At 39.3% G+C, this 24,501-nt stretch overlaps 1 protein-coding gene and 1 non-coding gene across 2 annotated transcripts in view; both read left to right on the forward strand.

Moving 5' to 3' along the window:
- Nucleotides 1-21,330, forward strand: part of SEC23A (SEC23 homolog A, COPII component) — a 61,745-nt gene extending 40,415 nt beyond the window's left edge. The window contains exons 14-20 of the mRNA XM_075532375.1: nt 1,824-1,977; nt 6,251-6,328; nt 8,990-9,151; nt 11,043-11,129; nt 13,443-13,598; nt 16,126-16,191; nt 19,872-21,330. Coding sequence (XP_075388490.1) covers nt 1,824-1,977; nt 6,251-6,328; nt 8,990-9,151; nt 11,043-11,129; nt 13,443-13,598; nt 16,126-16,191; nt 19,872-19,961 — 793 coding nt within the window. The 3' untranslated portion in view covers nt 19,962-21,330. The remainder of the gene's footprint in view (nt 1-1,823; nt 1,978-6,250; nt 6,329-8,989; nt 9,152-11,042; nt 11,130-13,442; nt 13,599-16,125; nt 16,192-19,871) is intronic.
- LOC142427124 (small nucleolar RNA SNORA42/SNORA80 family) lies at nt 17,019-17,150 on the forward strand. The gene has a single exon (XR_012779944.1). It is a non-coding gene; the product is annotated as a small nucleolar RNA SNORA42/SNORA80 family (small nucleolar RNA).
- Nucleotides 21,331-24,501: the final 3,171 nt, after the last annotated feature.

Raw genomic sequence — 24,501 nt, forward strand, 5'->3', positions numbered from 1 at the left:
AAAGTTTTTACAAAACAACCTTATCACTTTCCAAGTACTCTCCATTACACCTAATAGTATGGTCAAATCTGCGAATCCATTATTGGAAGCATTTTTCAAACTCCTCTGCTTGGACGGCTGACAGCACCCTCTGGCTTTTTTCTTCACCTCTTCTGTGTTTTCAAATTGCTGTCCTTTCATGTCCCTCTGCATTCGCAGAAACAAAAAGAGACCGCAAAGAGTGAGGTCAGGTGAGTCAGGTGCGTGGGACAAGAGAGGCATGCTATTTTTTTTGCTGCAGGTACATTGTCATGGTGTCAAACCAGTCCTCGCATGCCAAAAACCAGATCTTTTTGTTGCATACTGTTAACGAGATATTTTCAGAACCTCTAAATAGAAAGCTTGGTTAACGGTCTGACCTGGTGGAATGAACTCCAAACGTGCTATCCCTCTCCCATCGTAAAAATAAATGAGCATCGTCTTGATCATTGGTTTTACTTGACGAGGTGTTTGTTTTTTGGCTGAGGTGATGACGGCATCTTCCACTGACTTGATGGAGATTTGCTTTCAGGGTTGGAAGACTAGCACCAGGCCTTGTCACCAGTAGTGACCTTGGGAAACAAGTCAGTGTTGCTTAGGAGCTGTTCTTTCAGAGCACGGCCTGTTCCTCTCGAGGCTCCTTTCCCTGCTCTCTCGGAACCTCAGGCACAACTTTCACAGTAGCCCTTCCCATTCCCAAACCTGATAAAACCCTCATTCCCAAATCTTCTGATAAAACTCTCATTCCCAAACCTGATAAAACTCTCATTCCCAAATCTTCTGATAAAACCCTCATTCCCAAATCTTCTGATAAAACTCTCATTCCCTAGGGTTAGGAAAAAAAAAACTAAAAAAGAAAAAAAAAACCTCTCATTCCTAAATCTTCTGATAAAACTCTCATTCCCAAATCTTCTGATAAGACTCTCATTCCCAGATCTTCTGATAAGACTCACAGAGCTCCAAGATAGCCCAGGCAACTTCCGCATCGCTCCCATGCTTTGTCGTCAGTCTTGGAGCACAAGTGCCGGAATTTTGTTGACATTTTCATCCATTTGGGAAGTAGATGGACCTCCAGAATGAGGTTTGTCATCAGTCGACATTTCACCTTTTTTGAAATGAGAAAACCACTTGTCTATGCTTGAGGTTTCCCCACAGCGCTGTCCTTGTAAGTTGTGTTCAACATCACAGCAGTTCCGGTGCCACTTTTCTCGAGCAGAAAACAAAATGTCACTCCTGCATCGCTGTTCTCTTAAATCTGCCATCACAAAAAACGAGGTTTGAGCGAAACGTTCACCAAAAAAATTCAGTGTGACCAGTGAGGACCTCCCTAGGGGACACGACTATGTGTACTAACTCTGAGCGAGTTCCTTGATGTACTACGAAAGTGGAGCTTTTTTTCTGTTTTTTGGAGGGGGTACCCGCTTGTATAAGTGGGGATTTGAAAATGCGTAAAGTTAGAATGAAACAATACTGGTATTTCTCCATAAATTTATTAGCCTCTTGTGTGTGCCATTATTACTTGTGACAATATTTTCAAGGAACGTGGGTGGAGGCTTGCTTTTACTGTTATTTTAGAGGATGTCAGATTTGGATTTACCTGTTTGAGAAGAACATTGAATGCTATACTAAAGTGGCCGTTACTGGTGATTTGAAAACATGCTAAATTTTTAGGTACTATTGGACTTTTGAATGTTGGTAGTGTTACTGAAGTAATTTAGTATCTCTTTTTAACTTAAACCGGTTTTCATCAACTCCGATATTGTGAGTAGCAGCATACTTATGTTTTTTTTTTCTTTTTCCTTTAGCTGGGCAGATGCTCAGACTCAAATCCAGAGCATCGCTGCTGCTTTTGACCAAGAGGCAGCTGCTATCCTCATGGCCCGCCTGGCGATCTATAGAGCAGAAACAGAGGAGGGGCCAGATGTCCTTAGATGGTTAGACAGGCAACTTATTCGACTGGTAAGAAGTAAAAATTGTGCTTTTTAAAGTAGTGGGCTTTTATTTGTATTAATGTTTGATGCAGCTAATCTTACCCAAAGTACTCAGTGTTAACTGAAATATTCTGTAATGTTCTGTTCAAGTTACTGAGAAAGGCATAGTAATGAGTAGTAGAATGCAGTTCTTTCTTTTAATGAAACAGAATGCTTTTTTCTGTTTTACTGAAAGAGTAGCAATTATATAACCTATTATTCCTATTAGTTAGTTTAAATAATTATTAAACTAACCTATTAGTTAGTTTAAATAATTATTGTAAAATTTAACCCTAAATTACTATAACTTCATGGTGTGTTTATTTTCATCTTCATTGTTGCGGTTTTAATTTTCTATGATCATTTTAATGACTCTACTAAACGTACCTTTTAAAAGAAAGTAATTGCGGTATAAGAACTGTGTGCATTAACATAAATGGTAGACTAGGAGCTGAAGGAGCCTTGGTGGCCCAGTGGTCAATCTTGGTGCTAACTGACAGGCCAGTTACTTGAGCACGCCAGCTGCCCCTCAGGAGAAAGATGTGGCAGTCAGCTGCCACACAGGTTTACAGCCTGGGAAAGCCCATGGGCAGTGGTCACTGTAAGTGGTCACAATGAGTAGTGTCAGTGGGTATTGATAATCTAGGTCTAGATTACACAATAATAGAGCTATTGATCATGCCCAATTTACTTGCCTTTTTAACATTTCTAAAACGTCCACATTAGGACCTGGGGTGCTTAATTAAGTTCTTCTGTTGTTATGGCAGTGGGTTATTTGCTCTGTAAGAAGAGGACACCTTGAAAACTATAAACTTGACCATGCATAGCCATCACCCTTCTGTCAACAGAGGCTTGCATTCTTTTTAAAAAAAATCATTTTATTAGGGGCTCATACAGCTCTTATCACAATCCATACATACATCAATTGTGTAAAACACATCTGTACATTCATTGCCCTCATCATTCTCAAAATATTTGCTCTCCATTTAAGCCCTTGGCATCAGGTCCTCATTTTTTCATCTCCCTCTTTGCTCCCCCTTCCCTCATGAACACTTGATAATTTATAAATTATTATTTTGTCATATCTTGCCCTGTCCGATGTCTCCCTTCACCCACTCTTCTGTTGTATGTCCCCCAGGGAGGAGGTCACATGTATATCCTTGTAATCAGTTCTCTCTTTCCAACCCACCCTCCCTCTACCCTCCCAGTATTACCACTCTCACCACTGGTCTTGAAGGTCTCATCCACCCTGGATTCCCTGTGCTTCCAGTTCCTATCTGTACATAGAGTACAGTGTGCATAGAGGCTTGCATTCTGTGAGGGTGCTGGTACCTAACAACAATATGATGCTTCAGCAGAGCTTTCAGACTAAAACAAACAAACAAGAAGGGCCTGACAGTTAACTGCCAGACTCATTCAGTGAAAACTGCCCATCCGAAGGGTCTGATCTGTAGTTCATTCACTGTGAGTGGTACAGGACTGAGTACGTGTCCTCTCTGCTGTGCGTGGGGTCACCGTGGGCCAGCGGCCATTTAACAATAGGAACAGCAAAGCTAGGGATTTGACAGATGTTTTACAAAGCTTTAAGAAGTAACCGAAAGGTTTATAAATCTACCTATATATAAATTATGTAAAATAAACAGTATCAATAATGGCTCCAGGAAGTTAGAAAAAAATTCATTACCTTTTTTTAAACCTTTTAATTCCATTTTTCACAAACTTTTTGAGGCATCCTCATATAGGTTAATATATATTTAAGCTTTAGGTTGAGAAAGTTTTTTAAAAAGATGAAACCGAAAGGAGTCATTAAAGAAAATATTAAAAGATTTCATTACATAAAAATAGGGGAAACAACTTGTATGACAAAAATATCACCAACAGAATTTAATGACAGCATTTGTTCTATGTATGATGGTTAAATTTTTTCTATGTAAGAGTTTTTATATACAAATCAGATTTGCATGAAAAATGGGTAAAGGTCATGAATATGAGGACAAAAGAAACAATGGGAACGACTGCTAAACATAAACCTAAACAGTAAACAAAATAAACAAAGAGTAAACATAAAAAAGTAACCAGTCTTGCTAATAACCCAATTGCAATATAGGAGCCAGTAGTTTTCACTTGTCAGACCAGACAGATGAAAGAGGTTAATACTTAGCTTTGACTAGCATCTAGGGAAATGGACAACTTCATAGCTTGCATATTTTGTATATGAATCTCTACAGCCTTTAAAAAAAATCATTTTATTGGGGGCTCGTACGACTCACCACAATCCATCCATCCGTCCTCTGTGTCAAGCACACTTGCTGAACAGCCTTTTTACGACCTCTGTATAACCTTAAATACAGAAGGTAGTTGATGACATATGCCCAAAACTTCAAGGTCGTTGTCAGGTCAGTCCATCCAGAAACACGATGTAGAGCAGCATGGAACTCTGCCTGGCTTTGTGCCATGCTGTGTGCGAGCTCATGGTTGCAGCCACGTGTCAGTCCATCCTGTGGAGCCTCCTGCTTTCTCGTTGTGTCTCCACTGTTCCAAGCATGCTGTCCTTCTCCAGGGACTTGTCTCTTCATAGAAATTCTAGGTATTTATCTCAAAGATAATTTAACAGGATAAATGTAATACAGTAATGAGGAATTGGTTAAGATAATATTGGTATATTTTCAATCTAGTGGAACACTAGTCTATTGTTAAAAATTAAGAATATATTCAGTCACAAAAATGTTCACAATAAAAGAAAAATTAGGGGTATAAGTATCAAATGATTTTTATTTACTCTAGGAATTAACCTTGTGCACATCTCTAGTTTATTTACATCCAAGCATACAAGTCACCAATCTTTTTGTTACCTTGGTTAACCATAATCATATTTGGCAGACATTTAGGGATAGCATAATATGTATATATTTAATATTATAATATGATCGACAGTTCTGAATCATGCTGGACATACTGGCTTTTGCACAATTATATTTTCCTTGTGCTTGATAGATAGTCTAGATACTCTAGGCGTATTGGCTATTTTAGGTCAGCACTGTCTTGGGAATTCCTGTCATGTTGGAAGTCTTCTGTTATCTGCCCTGTCAGTCTTCTGTGGTAACTACAAGCCACATGTGGCTGCTGAGTACTGAAATATGGCTAGTGCAACTGAAGAACTGGATTTTTCCTTTAATTTCAGTTGTAACGTGGCTAATACGGCACCAGATAATAGAGATTATTATCTTTATGTATTTCACCAGAGAACTATCAGGGAGCATGAAGACCGCAACATTCAAACCCAGAATCACGGTCTGTTTTGTGAGGATTTGCTATACAGCTATCAGTTTATCCTATTTTGGGTGACTGTGGTTCTGAAATGATTTTTTCATGGAAGCCAAAAATGTGATCAACTCATTTATGAATAAATACATAAATTATGCAGTTGAATATTCCATCTAGCACAAATCTTGCATCCTTCCTAGCAGTGAACATTTTGTTATTTCTGTTTATTATTTTGCTTGCTTTGGCCCCTGATAAATATATAATCACGGTGATATAAGCAGAAAACAGACTACACAAATGCTGTAAAAACTTCCCAGGGCAGAGACATTGTTCAAGAACGAGGAAAGGAACTAACTTTTATTGATTGCATACTGACTGTTGTTGTGCTAGGCACTTTCTCTCATGTCTTATCTCACTATCTAGATGTGTTCTGCCTCTTCTGCAGGGTTTACTTGTTTCCAGCATATTTCCTTCTCACCTGTTTTCTTCTAATTTCTACCTTCGTGTCTCTTCTGTGCTCATCAGATTGCTTGTTGATGTTTCTAAACTTCCTTTTCCCTCTACTCTGCCTTCCTTTTGCTCTTGCCTCTGGTTATTAAAGTTCAGGCCAGCGATATGCATTTGTTGTCCTGGTGCATTCAGAGTTCAGTTACGTGGCTGTTGTCTGTCTTAGGTAGATTCTTAAGGTGACATATGTTGAGTTCTTATGCTTATATCTAAGAGCTCTTTCTTTGTTATCAGAGACTTTGAAAAAGTCTAGACATTGTAAAATAAATTATTAACAGTGTTGGGGCAAAGTATTGTTTGCTTCTGAAGTTCAAAAATTTTTTTGGTTGTAAGCTATTTCTTGGAAGTTTTTCAGTAATAGTTCCATTGTATCTTATATCAAATTTCTACCTCCTAAAAAGTAAGAACTTTTAAAATAAATAGAATACATATAGCTAAAAGTTTTAGTTCTGTGCCAAGAAATACATTACTATGTATTTTATTTTATGTAGTGTCAGAAATTTGGAGAGTATCACAAAGATGATCCAAGTTCCTTCAGATTTTCAGAAACGTTTTCCCTTTATCCACAGGTGAGTTGATAAAAAGACCATGCTCTCTTCTTCTTGTCCCAGTACCTTTGCGCTCACTTTTCTTGTTACTTGTCTTTTATTGCTCATCTTATAAGACATGTTATATTGGGTTATTGTTTTGGTTAGCTATATTTTTCAAGGGTACATATGTTAATATTGTTGTGTATATAGTCAGTGAAAAGAATATTAGTACCTTTTAAATTTTGATCTTGTAAATGGCCATTATTTGTGGTGAATAGAAATTTATACCGCAACCTTACTGTGTAATAGAATTAATACCCAAAGGATTTCATCTAAGGTAATTTTACTGATTTACTAGCTAGTCTTATGGCGTAGTCTCCTTCCCGAGAGTCACTTTTTGGTGACACACCAGATAAATAGGACACAAGTCATTTGATTTGCCGTACAGTACACAGTACGTTTTTCTTTTGAGACAGTGGCATTACCCCCTCATGTGTCAATTTGATAGCTAGTTTTAAAATCATAGGTTTAAAAAAACACAACAAAAAAAAGTGGAGGTTGTTGGATTTACCCATTGCCTTGGGTGGTAACAGTTGCTGCACAAGACCTCCTAGAGTGTTCAAAAGCAAGGATGTTGCTTTGAAGGCTCAGGTACGTCTGACCCAAGCCATGGTGTGTTCAGTTGCCTCAGATGCATGTGAAAGTTGGCCACTGAGTAAGGAAGATCGAAGAAGAATGGATGCATTTGAATTGCGGTGCTGAGGAAGAATACTGACAGTACCATGGGCTGCCAGAAGAAGCAGCATGTCTGTCTTGGAGGAAGTATAGCCAGAATGCTCCTTCAAGGAGATTTTTAGCATAGCCTGAAGGAGGAAGCATACCGGATATTTTCCCACAAAAACTTTCTATAAATTTCAACTTTTTTTGGAAAACTGCTCTCTGAATATCACTTATTTATCAGTTACTTAGAAACCACCTGCTTTCAGTAAGACTTCCGCAAACTTCTGGTGGGGTTTGTGTAATCAGGTAAGACAGTTAATGGCCTAGAGCAGTGGTTCTCAACCTTCCTAATGCTGCGACCCTTTAATACAGATCCTCACATTGTGGTGACCCCCCCCCAACCATAAAATTATTTTCATTGCTACTTCATCACTGTAAGTTTGCTACTGTTATGAATTGGACGACCCCTGTGAATGGGTCGTTCGGCTCCCAAAGGGGTTGCGATCCACAGGTTGAGAACCGCTGGCCTAACAGCCGTTTGAAGCCACCAGGCCCTCGGTGGAAACCACGGGGGCAGTTCTACGCTGTCCTAAAGGTAGCTATGAGCCGGTGTCGGCTTGATGATAGTGTATTGCAGAACCCTTCCTTGTTCTGCTTTGGGAATTTTCCAGGCCTTGTTTCTGTTCAGAAGCATATTAGAAAGGGATAAGGCCATCTACCTAAGTATTCGAGTTAACCTCTCATCACTTTTTCATGGTTTCTCCTTACTCTGCACCTTTTTCTTGTGTTTCTAGATCTTTAAAAGAATTGGGCATCCCATTCTCCTCCTTTCTAGTCATTACTGGAAGTAGAGACTAAAGTGCTCATAAAAAGTAGCAGAGAATAAATTTTAGAAGCACCGTCATCTCCACGGTGTTTACCTGAAACTTTACCAAGTAGGCATTCCAGCGAGTAAAGAGGAATGATCAAGCCTCTCAGGGTCACGTGGCTCACTGAGGAAAAGAGATGGGACCTTCAGTGACGGGCGGGTGTGGGGAGAGCTCCAGCCGCAGATGATCAGTAGGCACTGGACCCCGAGGGCTGGGGAAGGCTGACGGCCTGGCTGGACAGTGTGGGAGCGCCGGAGCCTGGCTGCTGGGACCCTCCCTACCCAAGCCTAGAGCAGCTGCCCTTCGTCAGCCCTAACATCACGCCTGTCTTACACCTTACACGAGAAGCAGGGGCAGGAGGTGAAAGGTCTGGAGAGTCTATCTGAGGGACAGGGCGGGGTTAGCATGAAGATTCACATGGACATACAAGATTACCTTTTCTCTTTCCTTTCAAGATCAGTGAAGACCTTTCCCAATGCTGTACAAAAGTAGACAATCTCATAAGGTCTTCTGATGGTAATGGCTTTTAAAAAAGCCCAGAGATGTAGCCAGAATGATGAATAAAAAATAAAGAAAACCGGGATTTAACTGCTTGCATCAACTTTAAGTAATTTCGATCAGAGCCAGGGGTTTGGGAAATCGTACTGTACAGCTAAGGAGCCTGGGCAGAGTGGGTTACAAGGCGGGCTGCTGACCGCAAAGTCAGCGGGGTGAAAGCACAGCCTGCAGCTGGGCTCTGCGTCCTGGACGATGGGTGGATTCGGGAGCCGCGCGCGCGTGCGCGCATGGTCGCTGGGCTACAGGCTCTCCATGAGGCGAACGCACTTGCTGACAGTGAGGCCTTTTATGTCTGAGACAACTCTGCCCCTGTCCTGCTTTTCCTTTGTGTCTTTTCTCTTTTTCCCATACGGTTTTTTTCCTATTTTATTTTTCAGAAGTAGATAAATTTCACAAATAATGTCTCTTTCTGAGAAATGTAATTTAGAAGGCTCTTAATTAACTTACTGTTTTATTGTATTGTTAATAGTTTTAATCAGATGCTTTTTGTAATAGTAATTTCCTATTGTAATATTGAAATTGCTAATAGGTATCTTATGTTTTGTCTACACAGTTCATGTTTCATTTAAGAAGATCACCCTTCTTGCAAGTTTTTAATAATAGTCCAGACGAGAGTTCTTATTACCGTCACCATTTTATGCGTCAGGATCTGACCCAGTCTCTAATCATGATTCAGCCTATTCTCTATGCATATTCTTTCAGTGGACCACCAGAGGTAAGACAGGAAGGATGAAACATTTTTTTTTAGTTGCTCTGATGTGTGGCACTAAGCAAATGAAACCAACCTAAATGTCTTCTAGATACAGTTACTAAATATAAAGATGTATTAAAATAATGGTTATCTCTAGCTATTCACATATTCTTTCAAAAAGTGTTAGTGAGTGCTTACCATATGCCATAAACTACATGAGGACATTTTAGAGAAGTTATAAAAAAATAAATGAATAAAATAAAGTGGAGGGGACTGGGGACTGCTTTGTCCTTTTGTTTTTATGTAAGTGTGATCAAACCCTCTCATGCTTATGATTATCTTTTACATCTCTTAAAAGTGTCCTGCTTGGTGGAGGGAGGGTGGGGTGGAAAGGGGGAACTGATTACAAATCTACATATAACCTCTTCCTTTGGGGACGGACAACAGAAAAGTGGGTGAAGGGAGACGTCGGACAGGGAAAGATATGACAAAATAATAATAATTTATAAATTATCAAGGGTCCATGAGGGAGTGGGGAGAGGGGAGGAGCTTATACCAAGGGCTCAAGTAGAAAATGTTTTGGAAATGATGGCGACATATGTACAAATATGCTTGATACAAGTGATGTACAGAATGTTATAAGAGCTGTAAGAGCCCCCACTAAAATGACTTATAAAAATGCTGTGTACAAATTAAATGACAAAACATTTTTTTAATGAACTGTTTAATGGTTACAAAAGACCAGAGAAAAACTGAGACCATGGCAAAGCAAGAGATTTTGTTTAGACAGAATGTCATGATTGTTGGACACTACTCTATTTTAGGCTTCAAGCTATAGAATCGCCATCATTCAGGACACTTTTATTTTATTTTTAGTGTGAGTTTATTTATTTGCTTTTTTCTTTATTTTTTTATTGTTTTATTGGGGGCTTATACAACTCTTATCACAGTCCATACATACATCAATTGTGTAAATCACATTTGTAAATTTGTTGCCCTCATCATTCTCAAAACATTTGCTCTCCACTTAAGCCCCTGGTATCAGCTCATCATTTTTCACTCTCTCCCCCCACTCCCTACTCCCTCATGAACCCTTGATAATTTATTAATTATCATTCTCATTCACACTGATGGAGCCCTTAGAAGCACTCATTAAAAACAAAACAGCAAAACTTTGACTTCACCATTTCTTTAATTGCCAGTCTGATTTTAGAATAACTAAAGTCACACATTGTGTGCTCACTTTGCATGCTCTTCTCAGTCTACATTAGTGTTTTGCCCATCCCTATACTCAGATGACTTTTATCTTAGCAAGACCACCAGCATCCGCATCTTGGTAGCTCTTCTCATGGTGACGCCTGGCCTGGAAATGGTTGTGCTCTAGGTTCTGTGATAGGTACTGCACGTAGCTAGTTTTCCTTGTTTGCACTGACTGTTTGGGCTTCGTCTCCTTTTACAGCTTCTGGCCATATAATGTCGTCACGTTCCAGGGCTCACTCTCCTGGCCTCTTTCTGTAACTGGTGCAGTTTAACCCCATAGGCTTAAATGCCATTTTCAAAAGTATGATTCCCAAATGGATATCATTGGTCCAGGTCATTCCTTTAATGCCATATTCAGAACTATTTAATTTTCTATCTGCTCCAACTTTGCTGCATTCCACACCTTTCCCGTCCGAGTCACTGGGGCCACCAGGAGGCTTAACAATCATCCTTGATTTCTCCTGGATTCTACTCGTAACTTATTCCATGCAGAGAATTTTGAAAAATTGGTAAAGTGTACCATAAGATTTAATAACAGCACAGGGTCTTACGTAGTAAAATAGAAACTGAACATTCTGAAATATTTTGGCGAGACTATCAGATCTTTTTAAACTAATTTGGCTCCCCTCCTTCCCTCTTGTCTGCTTCACGCTAGCCCGTTCTCCTGGACAGCAGCAGCATTCTTGCGGACCGCATCCTCCTCATGGACACCTTCTTCCAGATCTTGATTTACCACGGTGAGGTAAGAAAGACTTCGCAGGGCGTCAAGCACGTCAGTAATGGGTTTTTGCTGTTTGGCCATTATATTGGTTTTGATTTGATTTCTGTTTTTAAATATAAGCTAACGAGGGGGCTTCAAAAAGTTTGTGGAAAATGGAATGAAAAAGTAATGGAATTTTTTCATGAACTTTTTGAAGCTTCCTCTTATAGGCTACCTGTGGGTAGTTTGCCCATTTGTTCACATCTGATTAATGGCTCTCCCCCGAAGTCTAGTGTCATGGAATATACATACATACAAATTGATCACCTCAGCTCACAGTATCACACTTGGGTTTTACCCTGGACTTCGAGATGGGAGAAATCTGTCTCCAAATAGCCATGATTCATAAACAGAAGTCTCTTTATTCACTAAACCACTATTGAGCACTTTCCTCTTTTAAAAAACCCCAGTGTTTTCTGGATACTGTGGACGTACTGTGGATACTTTTATGAACCCGCCCCCAAGCTTATATTCTAGTATGTGAATAACTTATACAGATTTATTTTTCCAGTTGTTTCAGTGTTAAATGATACCAGGTTCATGCCAAAATAGCAAAAGTGTTACTTAAGACATCTTTTTAAATGATATTAATAATTATTATTTTTATTTGCTATCCGTTTCTAATACTCTTCACTTTTAAGACTAGACATTTTAATGAGCCATGCCTTGTTTTTGATCGCTTTTGCTGCGTTAAATAGCTATTTAAATACTTAAAGGGAAGTCAGAAGTGTATCTGCTTATACTCTATTCCAAAGTAGAGCGTTAGAAAGTAGATTTTGATTAATTTAGTTGGTTTAGAAAGCAAACCCCAGGTTTAGATTTATGCTGACTTAATTACATGATCCTTGTAGCCATTTATTTTAATAAGCTAATTGGTGCAGGCACCGTTCTACAGGCTTTATATTATGGCTATCACCGTTGAACTTTCTATGTGTTTGCATATTGCCAGAATGTAGCTGTTGATAAAGACGTCCTAATCATAGATCATTGTAGTAGACTTGAGAAACAAAAGTAATGACACCCATATAGGTGTAAGAAAGTGGCCCATGCAGCCGCAGACCAGCAGCACTAGCCCAGCTCAGGTCTGGGGGCAGATGCTGAGCCGCAGGCCCTTACAGTCTCAACACAGCGGCTGACGAGTGCACCAGGAAGCAGGGGGCACAGGGAGACAGGCTTGAGGAGGCAAAGATGAATGCTCCCAAGGTTGGCAAGATCACATGGCAGGCCGCCGACAGCTCCCAGTGTTGACAGGCCACATAATAGATCACAGCCTCAAGTCCCGGGAAGTCAGATCCAGGATCTAGGCCAGCAGGAAGAGAAGAATTTCTCCACAGCATTTACCCCTAGGAGACATCATCAGGGTACAACCCGAGTAAGGGTTTCTGTGCTACATAGTGCAGGCTGGAGTTGCTCTTCTTAACAAGATCATCTGATCGGGGCCTCTTATAACAATCCACACATCAATTGTATCAAGCATATTTGTACATATGCTGCCATCATTATTTTCTAAACATTTACTTTGTATTTGAGCCCTTGGTATCAACTCCTCTTTTTTTACCTTCCTCCATCCCTCCCACCTTCATGACCCCTTGATAAATTGTAAATTATTATTATTTTAATATCTTACACCAATTGCTGTCTCCCTTCCCCCATGGTTTCTGTTGTTTGTCCCTTTGGATCATGATAGTGGAGGTGAGGAAGCCTCAAAGAATCAGAGGAAGGTTGTGAGTCTCATCGGTGCTGTATTGAGCCCTGGTTGACTCATCCTTCCTTGTGACCCTTCTGTGAGAGGATGTCCTACTGTCTACAGATGGGTTTTGGGTCTCTGCTCTGACCCTTCGTTCTCAACAGTATGTTTTGGAGTTGCTTACATTATGTTAGATCCAAAGTATTTAGGATGCTGGTCCAGTCAGGTTGGCATAAAACCTCTTGTAATCATCAATTTTATTATTTGTTTTCCAATGATCAATTTTCAAGTCTGTCAGAAGTCTCCTATATCAAGCTTCCCTACCTCATTTACCTTAAACTTAGTTTAAAAGGTTTTAGTTAATAGTACTTTGATAAACATAATGTTTTAATTTTTCTTAAGTATTGTTTTTGTCTTTCAAAGATTTATCCTTAATTTGCTTAATCTACTAAAATGCTCTTTTTCTGCTGAAATTAATACTCATAGTTTTGAATGTTAAGGAAAAATTATAGTTTGTTTTCTGAATATTATTTCTTTGAAAACATCATCTCAAGGTTTTTATAGGGATGAGAAATTAAAAACCATTCTTTAAATTATTTTAAAATTAGACAATAGCACAGTGGCGCAAGTCAGGATACCAGGACATGCCCGAATATGAAAATTTCCGCCACCTTCTGCAAGCCCCATTGGATGATGCACAAGAGATTCTTCACTCCAGGTTTCCTATGCCAAGATACATCGACACAGAGCACGGCGGCAGCCAGGCAAGCAGAGTTTGTTTCTGTGCTACGGGGTTTCATGGAGGTGTTCCTGCTGGTCTGACTGCTGCCTGTGGCTAGCGGAGGCACAGAAGGACGGGAATGGCAGGAGAAGTTAGCCAGCGCTTGCCGTTGCATAGCTTTGAGAGTAAAGCCGTAAGACTATTGATCAGTTGCTCAGCGCTTGCAGTTTCTCTCATTTTCTACCTCTAACCCATTTCTAATACCAGAGCCAAGAAGACATTATGGTCTGTGCCAGCCTTAGTTGAGAAAGGGGAGGTGAACCGTTGCAAAAATGATTTTGTGTACCGTTCTTCAACTTTTTTGGTTGTTGTTAAAGCCTATAAATAAATACTAACTTTGTGGTAACATACTTCTATTCCATTTTCCTGATTCCAATATTCCAGTTTCCTAGAAAATAAATTGTCATGTAGTAGGATAGTATTATTTCAAAAGGCAGATATTTAGAATGAGGATTAAATAAGAGCCCTTTGATCCTTCAAATTAGGTCACCTGGTACCAGTCCCTTCCCTACTTATCCTTTCTAATTTTTATCAGACTTATAGTAAGTTCATCATTGTGACTTCTATTAATTTATTTCCCCTCCTGGGAAGGCCAGGCTCGTGCTTTGGCTATTGCTGTAGCCCATTTCTAAGCACAGTGTTACATATTAGGGAGCAAACACCAGCAGCTGGTATTTGGAAAGGATAGCAATCATTATTAGAAGTTACTTTGTAATAGGGGTTACCATTTCTTTGTATATTGTACTTTATCTAATTGGATTCTCATAAAAGTCTATTTTTATTTTCATCTAATTAAACATAAAGTTGAGATTTAGGATTAGAATATTGGCCAAGGAAACAAAGTAAATGGATGAGCTGGAATTTGACTTTGAGTTTTGCTTCAGAGTCATTACTTTTGACTATTGTGCTCAACTGATGACATCCAGAGTGGGAAAACTGCATGCTGGTGAACGGCAAAAGACACATCTGCATATTATTACAATATAAAATAATAGTTTATGATGATACAGGACAATTTCCTCTTTTATTTCAGTTAAACTGTTTCCATGATAATGATAGTGAGCCATAGTGAGGTTATAGTTAAATATTGGAGAAGTTTATCTCATGAAAGTAGCCCATGGTTAAAAATTGGAGTAATTTAAAGCAAAAAACCTTTTTTTCATGGTTTAAATTTTTATTTTGTTGAAAATATACACAGCAACAGGTACATCAATTTAATACTTTTTGTATGTTCACTTCAGTGACTAGAGTTTCTTAAAGCCTTGCTCACTTAATATGAAATTTTTCCTTTTAAGTTTAAGTTGCTGTTTTCAATCTGATCTCATATAGATAATTCTAAAAAGACCATAATGTGCAAAGCAAACATTTTTTTTTACTAGTTAAGATAAACTATTGTCATTTCAAGAATATTTTAGAGGTTCTTTTTCTTAATCATTTTATTAGGGGCTCATACAAATCTTAGCACAATCCATCCATACATCAATTGTGTAAAGTGCATTTGTACATTCGTTGCCCTTAGAGGTTATTTCTACAGGAGTAGCAAGCCTACCCTTTCTCCCACAGAGTGGCAGGTGGTTTTGAACTGCTGACCAACACATATTAGTTCGGTACTCCTTGGTTTAAGGTTTACAGAGGTCTCAGATCAGTAATTTTTGGGGCTCACTCAGCCTCCATGGCTCCAGAACGTAGGGGGAGCCCATGAGAATTTCAAATGTGGTGCCTTTCCCTTGGATCAGGACTCTTCTAAAGAACCGTTCATCATTAATGGCAGATGGGCACAATCCAGCCTTTCTGGTCTCGTGGCAGAAGGAGTCACTCATTCATTCATTCATTCATTCATGGTTTCTATTTTTGCTATTGTAGTCCTCCCTACACGTCACCCCCTCCCCCCCATTACAAGTGTCTGGATCACTAGCATCCAACTTAAGTCTGCATTACTGACGGCTCCGGCTTGCTCTATGCTGTGTGTAAACTCGTCATTGTTTTGAAGTGATTGAACCAACCACTACTGCAACAGTTTTTTACGTAATCATCTTCACTCGTTACACATGCAGCTGTTAAATCATTGACTACAAAAGTAAGGCTGAATAAAGAGAATTTGTACCCAGTGTCTTTAAAAACCTTAAAGACACAGCACAGATCTTGTTGGTAACCCAGGACTACTCTGTTCGGGAATTTGAGTGTCTACTGGTATTTCAGATTAAGTGTTTAGTAAATTTCGTACCAGCTGATATAATTGTTGGATGTAAAATTTCTATATGTTGAATTTTTAACTCAATAGTTTATTTTGAATGTATAATTTGGAAAGAAGAGAGTTCACTCATTAATTATTAATATGTGACATACATGTTTCAAAGTTTAGTTCATATTTTTAAACGTTATATCATAGTAATATATTTTACCAAAGCATTTAAAAGAAAATTGCTTTTAGATGAGATAATGTATTCATTTAACTTATATTGACTAAATCTGATTTTGATGGCTCATGCTATTTCTTCTTTGCTTTTAAGGCCCGTTTCCTGCTTTCAAAAGTCAACCCTTCACAGACTCATAATAATATGTATGCCTGGGGACAGGTATGTGTAAATAGCAGATCTTGAAGATTATTTCTTCCTGTGTGTGTGTATGTTTGTATGTGTGTGTAGGTTGTTACACTGAGAGCTAAGTATTTTTTATATGTTTTTAGTAATAACTTTTGTTGGAAAGTAATGAAAAAATAAGAGTAGAAAATATAATTAGTATTTGGGGGCACCATAGAAAATAAGAGGTGATGACATGTAATAGAGCTCTTTTATATTACAAGGTTAGCACTATACCCTGAGATAAAAAGCAAGAAAGCATATAATATAAAATGGGAAGTGGTGGTCTAAACTTCATGCCAGTCCATGAACCACAAAAGGCCAGGAGCGGTTAGGGAATGTCGTTGGGCCGCTGGGCAGGAGGGTTGGGAATCATTCCTAATATATGCCTTTTGCTAGAAGTTGTACATTGTTGATATATAACATTTGTCAGTATCCACATGTGTAGGGCTCTGTGGCTTGCTATGTCAGGATACACAATGATCATCCTTGCCTGTGGAGAACATGTATTAACATGTGGAGAACTCTTAGTATTAAGAGTTAAAAACGCACCAACCTCCCTGCCATCAAGTCACTTCTGACTCATGGCAGCCTGGAGGGCAGGACAGAAACGGCCCCTGAGGGTCTCTGCAACTTTACTCTGTGGAACTAGAAAGCCTCATATTTCTCCCGCAGAGTGACTCCTGGTTTTGAAACTGCCGACACCAGCACATAGTAAGATAGATCCTTAAAATTACTAAAATACAAATCAAAATGGAAAATGTGCCTTACGAAAAATATGAAACATCAGGAGGACTTAGCAGATTTAGAAACAGAAAGAAGGTGCCTGGGTTTGGATTTACGGCCGTTCCGATCCCATGGGCCTCTCACAGTAGCCCAGGCCAAAGCATACTGCAGCCCCGACCATTGCCTGGCTTCCCCCGAGGGCTTCAGGCACTGAAGCGGGTCGCACAGTGAAAAAAAGAGAGAGAAAAGAGGCAGAGGCAGCAGGACAGGATGTGAGATCAGAAAAGAGTTCTAAAAGAAGAGGCAGTTACCTTAAACGATGATTATTACTCAGAAAATGGAACCTTGCTTAAAGAATGCAACTCTTTTTCTTTTTAAGATCATTTTATTGGGGAATCGTACAATTCTTATCACAATCATATCCATCCATTGTGTCAAGCACATTTGTACATCTGTTGCCCTCATCATTCTCAAAACATTTTCTTTGTCCTTGAGCCCTTGGTGTCAGCTCCTCAGTTTTTCCCGTTCCTTCCCTTCCCTTCACAAACGCTTGATAATTTGTAAATTGTTATTTTGTCCTGTCTTATACTTCCAATGTCTCCCTTCCCCCACTTTTCTGTTGTCCGTCCCCCGGGGAGGGGGTCGTATGGAAGTCCTTGGGATCGGGTCCCGAGAATGGAACGCTAAAGCAGAAGAGAGGGTTGCCAGAAGCAGGGAGTGCATTTTAGGGATAAATGTCGAAGATCTAACTGGAAATGTATTGTGCAGCCAAATTTTGGAGGATCCTGATTGCCAGGTTGAAGATAAAGGAGCTGCCCTTTTATTTGTTACGAAGGGCCATTAAAGGTTCTGAGGCGTGTAGTGAAGTTGAGATTTAAGCTTAATTGGGCACAGTGTGTAGATCAAAGTAGGATCTATTGAAATATAATCCAAATGTGAAGCAAGGAAATGGAGGACTAAAGATGAGCGAGCTTTCAAAAGTAGACTCATTGAGACTTAATTAGAAATTGGCAGGGAAGAAGGGGGTAGAAATCAAAAGCAATCCAGGGCATGGCAACATAATTTAATAGTTAAATGTTAATTAAATCTTGAGTTGTAGGGAAGACAACAACTATAAAGCGGCAGTTAATGAAATGTGAATGTAGACTACATATTAAGTAATTAAAACAATGTTATAAAATTTTCATGAGTTTGATGCAGTATACTTTAAGAGATAGGACTTATAGGAGGTATATCATATTTAGGAAAGAAATGTCGTAACATCTTCAATTTGCAGAAATACTTCAAAAAAGAAAAGGAAAAAGTGTAAAAAGAACATTAAAGCAAGCGTGCCAGAATATTAACAATCAGTTTAAGTGGTTTGTGTGTATATTCATTTTACTTGTTAAATGGTCTGGAATTTTGAGAAGTATGTAGTTGGAGTAATTCATGTTTGAACCTGAGTGACTAGGAATTGTGAATTCTGTGAGGATTTACATAGCAGATCGGTTTTCCACCTCATTCATGTACATTTTACTTCATCTCATCCATTCGTTACAATCCACTCAGTGCACTGTCATGTTTCCCACTTCCTCTTGTTTTCCATTTCCATTTCTCTGTGTCCTGGAGAACTTTGTCTTTAGGTAAATGGCTTCAGCATTGAGCTAGTTGGATTATTGTATTGTAGGGAGTTAACTCGGCCGCCAGCATTTGACTCCAGTCAGTGGCCTCCTGACGTCTTAGGTTTTTGTAGAAGTCCAGTACTTAAGGATAATACCCTTGAACAGCCTGAAGAGGGCGCCACCGCTACACCACTTCTGCGGCCTCAGAGACAACCTGAAAAGCTTGGACCTTCTGCTTAATCTTGCATGTATTTCAAGGAGAAAAAGGGCTTATTTAGTAAATTGGTAACAACCAAATATTAAATTTTGATAAAATTGAGTTGAATATATTAGTATTTATAATTTCACATATCTATAAATTAGAAAATCCCTGTTTTGTCTTGAGTAGGAGGAATAGTTCAGGGATTGGGTGAATTGATGAGATGGAAAGTGTGTGTGTTAGCCATGATGGTAGAATCAGGAACAGTGTTCAGGGTTCACTTTATACTAGATCTTTTAAAGGAAATAATAAGAATAAAAAATACATGTTGGGTGCCTACTCTGTGCGCCAGGAATTGTTTGAATTGCTTTCATTTAGCTCATTTAATCTCTGGGTAAAAGTGTCATACTTGGTAGAGGTTCAGTGAAAAAGAGAGATTGACAAGGTGGCCGCGACAGTGGGATCAAACATAACCCCAAGCTGGGAGAGGAGCAGGCAGGGATTTTTCCTATTACACATAAATAAGGTCACTTGTGAGTCAGAGTCAGCCCAAGGGAGCCTCACACAACAATGACGGTCTTTACAACAGCCCTGCGAGTACGTCCTGCTATTGTCCTTGTCTTACACACAAGGAAGGTAAGACAGGGTAAGTAATTAACTTCCTCAAGGCACCCTTGTGGCAAAGTCAGGATTTGAGCCCAGGCACTCTGATTCTAGACGCTGTCTGTTAACATCAGGGCTTTTGCTTCCTTTCATAATTGAGTTTTTCAAGTGTATGAATTAGCATCTGAAAAGGTGATAAAATTCACATTCCTTCCTCCTGCAGAGGTTATGTATGACTAGAACCACAAGAGCTATGACTCTTTTTTTTTTTAGAACTAACTTCTTGTCATTAACTTGCTGATCTCTTCTGAAAAATAATTTGTTTTAAATGTGTATATATTTATATGTAAATATACATATAAATAAATAAAAGCACCAGTTCATTCAAGATGAGTTACCACGTTACTATTTTTATGAGTGTATTGACTGGCGCATGGGCATTAGTTTACTTGAATGACGGTGTTGGTTTTATGTATCTGCGCCTAGATCGCTTCTCTCCAGGTGTCCTCCGTCCCCTGTTTTCATCCTGGCGATTCTCTTTCCCCCAGGAGTCGGGAGCTCCTATTCTCACGGACGATGTCAGTTTACAAGTGTTTATGGATCACCTGAAGAAGCTTGCTGTTTCAAGTGCGGCTTGAACTACCAAACAGACTGAGGACATTCAAGACGATAAAATAATATCTTCATTTTATCATTTTTCCTTTTTCCTTTTATTTGTGGAAGCCAAGAGAGATGTTTAGACTCTTTTGTATTAGCATGGCTTCAGACAATTTTAAGGGAAAATGTTCACGTTTATAGATTAGGTTGTAATTTAATGAGAGCAATAAGAACAAATTTGTTTTGCTTGCTGCAATATTAAAACTGTTTTTAAAAATTTGAAGTCTATAATTATGTTTGAGAGGGAAAATAGAGCCTGCCTTATGCTACAGAGACATAGCTCGCGTAGATTGCAGACAAAGCTCAAGTGGCACTGAATGTCCTTGCTGACCTTTTGAAAGAAAATCTGTTTATTTTAGCTAGAAATTTAATAAAATCAACAGTAATGACATGTGAACATTTTTGCCTATTTATGGAGTATTTTTGATTTTCAGCACCTGTATACTTTTTTCTGTAGTGTTCTGTTAAGGCAGACTTACTTTTGTGATGATTTGATTTTATATATGAGTTTCCATGGAGATAATTTAATGTTTTGCTCATTTGGAAAAATAGAACCAGTTTAGAGATGAAAAGTTTTTTTGAAGGTAAGAAACATACAGCTGACAATATGTGAAAATCCCACAAAGTACCCATTGTATGTGATTAAACAATGTAATTGTTTCAAAAAAGGTGATAGAAAATTAGCCCTTTTGTTCAGAGTGCATTGTAGAAAAGACTTTGTAAACTCAAGCAAATTTAGTTTTCACTGCATGGGGTCTGGCTTCTCTCTTTGCTGGGGTAAATTTTATATTATTGTATATACTCGAGTATAAGCCGACCCAAATATCCACCGAGGCACCTAATTTCACCACAAAAACTGCATTAAAAATGTGCTGAAAAACGTGGCATATACTATATCCTTCACTATTTTAACACTATTTGGGGGGGTTACACAATCCTTATTTCTGTTTCCTTTATGTAAAGAGCATTAGTTGGAGGTTCTTGTTGAAACAGTATTATATAATATTTTAATTATATCATGTGTGATGCACAGTTCTATTTTGATTTTTTCATTAGTATCATTCACTTTTACCTTTTACAGTTGACTTGTAGCAGCCATGTTTACATTTAAAGTCAGATATGTTTTGATAGTGAAATTTGCATTAAATTATGCACTGCAAATGAGAGCTGGTGCTACAACATACGCTAGGAGGACTGTTTTGATGATTGTACTTGCATGAACACAATCATATGATGGTAAACAGGCAAAAACTTTTAAAAAATGTTTGTTATATTTAATAAATTGCTCTGTTCCCATCTATTTCAGGTAAATTGTTTGAGGCCTAAACACCAATAAAATGTACTTTACAATGCTTGTCTGGTTATTTTGAATTCAGAAAAGTCTAAGAAACCTAATGTAAAATTGGAGTATTTAAAATGGGCGGTTAACACATTAAAGCACTGTTGGTTTTCTGAGTAACAGCTATGTTTTGTTGGGGACTGGCGAGACAGTTCTGATCCAGTAGGGACCCCATGTGACAGAGTAGCCTTGCCCCATATTTAACCTTCATGGGAGCAGATCGATCAATACTATACTAGGAATTGAAAAACAAGGAATTTCTCTGTGGGAAGAGGAGGGTCCCCAACAAATCACAGGTCCGGTAGGCATAATTGTACAGCAATAATAAGCTTATAGTGAAGTCTTAGAGAGCATGAGAGATAGAGGAGAGATTGGAATAATGGAGTCAGACACAATTCATGGTAGCATGCTCACCTCAGCCCCACTTGGTCCTCGTGAGGGGAGTCCGGGAGCGAGAGCAGGCAAGAGCTCCCACTTTATTGCTAACCAAGGGCTATCTCTCCTTGGGGAGGGGGGCATAATTACAGGTCACCACATGTCACAGGAAGGGGCAGTACAATAGGGATACACATCATAGGAAGAGGATGTATGATAGGCATAAGCGTGACAGGAAGGGGATGAGCTAGGGGTGTGCCCATAGGAATGGGAAGGTCTAGGGATATACATGTGACAAGATAGGCAGACCCTAGACTCGTGATGGCAGCCTAACCTTGGTCATCCTTGGGCGGGTTTGACCTCATGAACTAAATAAGAAATCTAATGAGAATGATAAAATATTTTAAAACTGACCAATAAAAGCCCTGCATGTCAAAACGGGAGGTTCTGGGCTAAATGGTTATTGGAGGGCAACACGGTCAATGTAAACAATGGGGAGAAAGGATGAAAAATAAACAGCCTTCAAAATAACAAGGGCACCAAACCTGATGGAAATAGAGGGCAGAAAACAGTGGTGGTGAGATCAGACCTTCCATTGAACAGAAAATAGAATGAATGCAAATGTTCCACAGAGCAAAGAGGCAGGGGCTCAAAAGCCTTAATAAAGAAACACATTTCTAAAGTGAAGACAAACAGCCCCTCTTTTGAAAAATAGGAAAATAGTGTCTGCTTTGTAAAGTGAAAGTTTTAAATGATGGTTCAGAATCTTTGTAGATGCCAGTTAAGATAGTAGCTTAGTTAGTCAATGATCAAGCCATCTAAAAATTTCCTCTGAATTTTGGGCAAGATTTGATATAAACATAAGTCTACTACTCATGAATGTCCAACTAATTGCAAAGAGAAATTGTTGCAGTTTGGAGTCTTCAGGTCATTAAGTCCTCTCTTAACCCAATTCAGAATTTGCTCACCACATCACATGTCCGAACCCTGCCTATGAGAAAGGCAAACCACCACAGGGAACTTGAATGCCATGAGTGACGTGTGTTTACAGAGAAAGCAACATTAGTGAATGGGGGAAAATGATTGGGTGACATACCAAAATAGGCTTTGAGCAAACTTTGAAGGCAGAGCTTTTTATTCTGCTTTGTATAATCATACAAACTTAAGAGACAAACCATTGACTACTGTGTTAGTCCAGGTAGAAACAAATTCTGGGAGACTCGTGGATATATACTTTGTATAAAGAGTAATTGTACATTAAGAAAACATCCTAGCCCAGTCCAGATCAAGTCCACAAGTCCAACATTAGCTTATATGTCTGATACCAATCTATAAAGTCCTCTTCAGACTCACAAAACACAGGCAATGACACAATGCAGGAAGACTACAGGCCAGTGGGTGGGAAGTCCTGTGGATCCAATGGCATTGTAAGCAGCAGCGCTGACAGGGATCTCCACGTGGCTCCTCTAGCTCAGGGCACTGGCCTAGCTCCGTGTGTTTTGTCAGCTAGATGTCTCCCAGGGAGTGAGCCTTATCAGTAGAGAATCTTCAAGGGAGTGAGCGTGTGTCCCACCTCCAGCAAGCTACTTATCACCTTAGCACTTCAAATGAGGTCATCAAGCTGTGATCCGATTGACAGGCTAAACTCTACTCCTTTACTCGTAAGTCTCAAATTGACAACAGATTATATAATTACCATAAGTATCAAGCCACCCAGCACGCACTGACATTGTCATTAAAAGAGTGATGCAGCCTGAAATGCAGGTATCTGCCAATTAGGACAATTCTTCCAACAGGTCATCGTGTACCCACTTTCTAACAGAGAGTTGCACATTTCCCATTTGCAATTTCCAGAGTGTTTAGGGAGAGAAAAAAGCACTGGGAAGGTGCTTTGAATTTCTTTCCCAGCAGAAATGTGACCTGTACTGCTGAAGGTCTCTCTGCTAAGATCTTGCTCATCTGCTTCATCAGACAGCAGTATCCTATGTATACATATAACCTCTCCCGGGGGCCCTTCAGTTTGTTTCGACAAAAAGGGAAGTTCCTTAAATCAACAATTTTCATAGAGATTTGAATTTTTTCGCAGATTCACAAATCTGGGAAGTACTTATCCGTAGTAGTGAAGCTAACAGTTTCAAGCAGGAAGTTTACCGATGAAAGAACCTCACTTTAGTACGGAAGTCCCCTTTCACTTCTTAAAAAGTGACTTAGAGCAAGTAGTTCCTTTCTTCAATTCATAGGAATCTTTGGAGACTTAAAACTTGTTAGGTGTGATTAAGTTGGTTCTCTCTCATAGCAAACCAAACACCTGCCAGTCCTGGGCCACGGCTGAGTCCCTTGTAGAAGCCATGGACTATCCCCCTTATAACAGACAGCAAGTTTTCAATAATAAAGCAACCTGTCTCGTGTGGAATTATGGCACTGGCTACTTAGCCACGGTGTCCCTAGGAATGAAATAGATGGGAAGCCTACTAAATATTTACGTGATCTGTACAGGCAAAAGAATGGTAGATCATGTGAACAGCAGAATAGACAGTCACGATCGCTCAATCAATTCTCAGACCTGAGCCAGTTGACAGACCCACAACCCCTTGAATGAAGGGGAGGCCGGGTCCCTTGTAAGGAGGATCATGCTACATCACTGAAGGTTTATACTGTTAGCCTTTCTTCTAGCCTTCCCCAGAGGGACCTGTGGCCTTTCACAAGAGTGACTGTTCATTGGGGGAAAGGAAATAATCAAACTTTTCGGGGATTACTAGACACTGGCTCAGAACTGACACTAATTCCAGGAGACCCAAAATGTTTTG

Source organism: Tenrec ecaudatus, chromosome 14, assembly GCF_050624435.1.
Source record: "Tenrec ecaudatus isolate mTenEca1 chromosome 14, mTenEca1.hap1, whole genome shotgun sequence".
Lineage (NCBI taxonomy): Eukaryota > Metazoa > Chordata > Mammalia > Afrosoricida > Tenrecidae > Tenrec > Tenrec ecaudatus.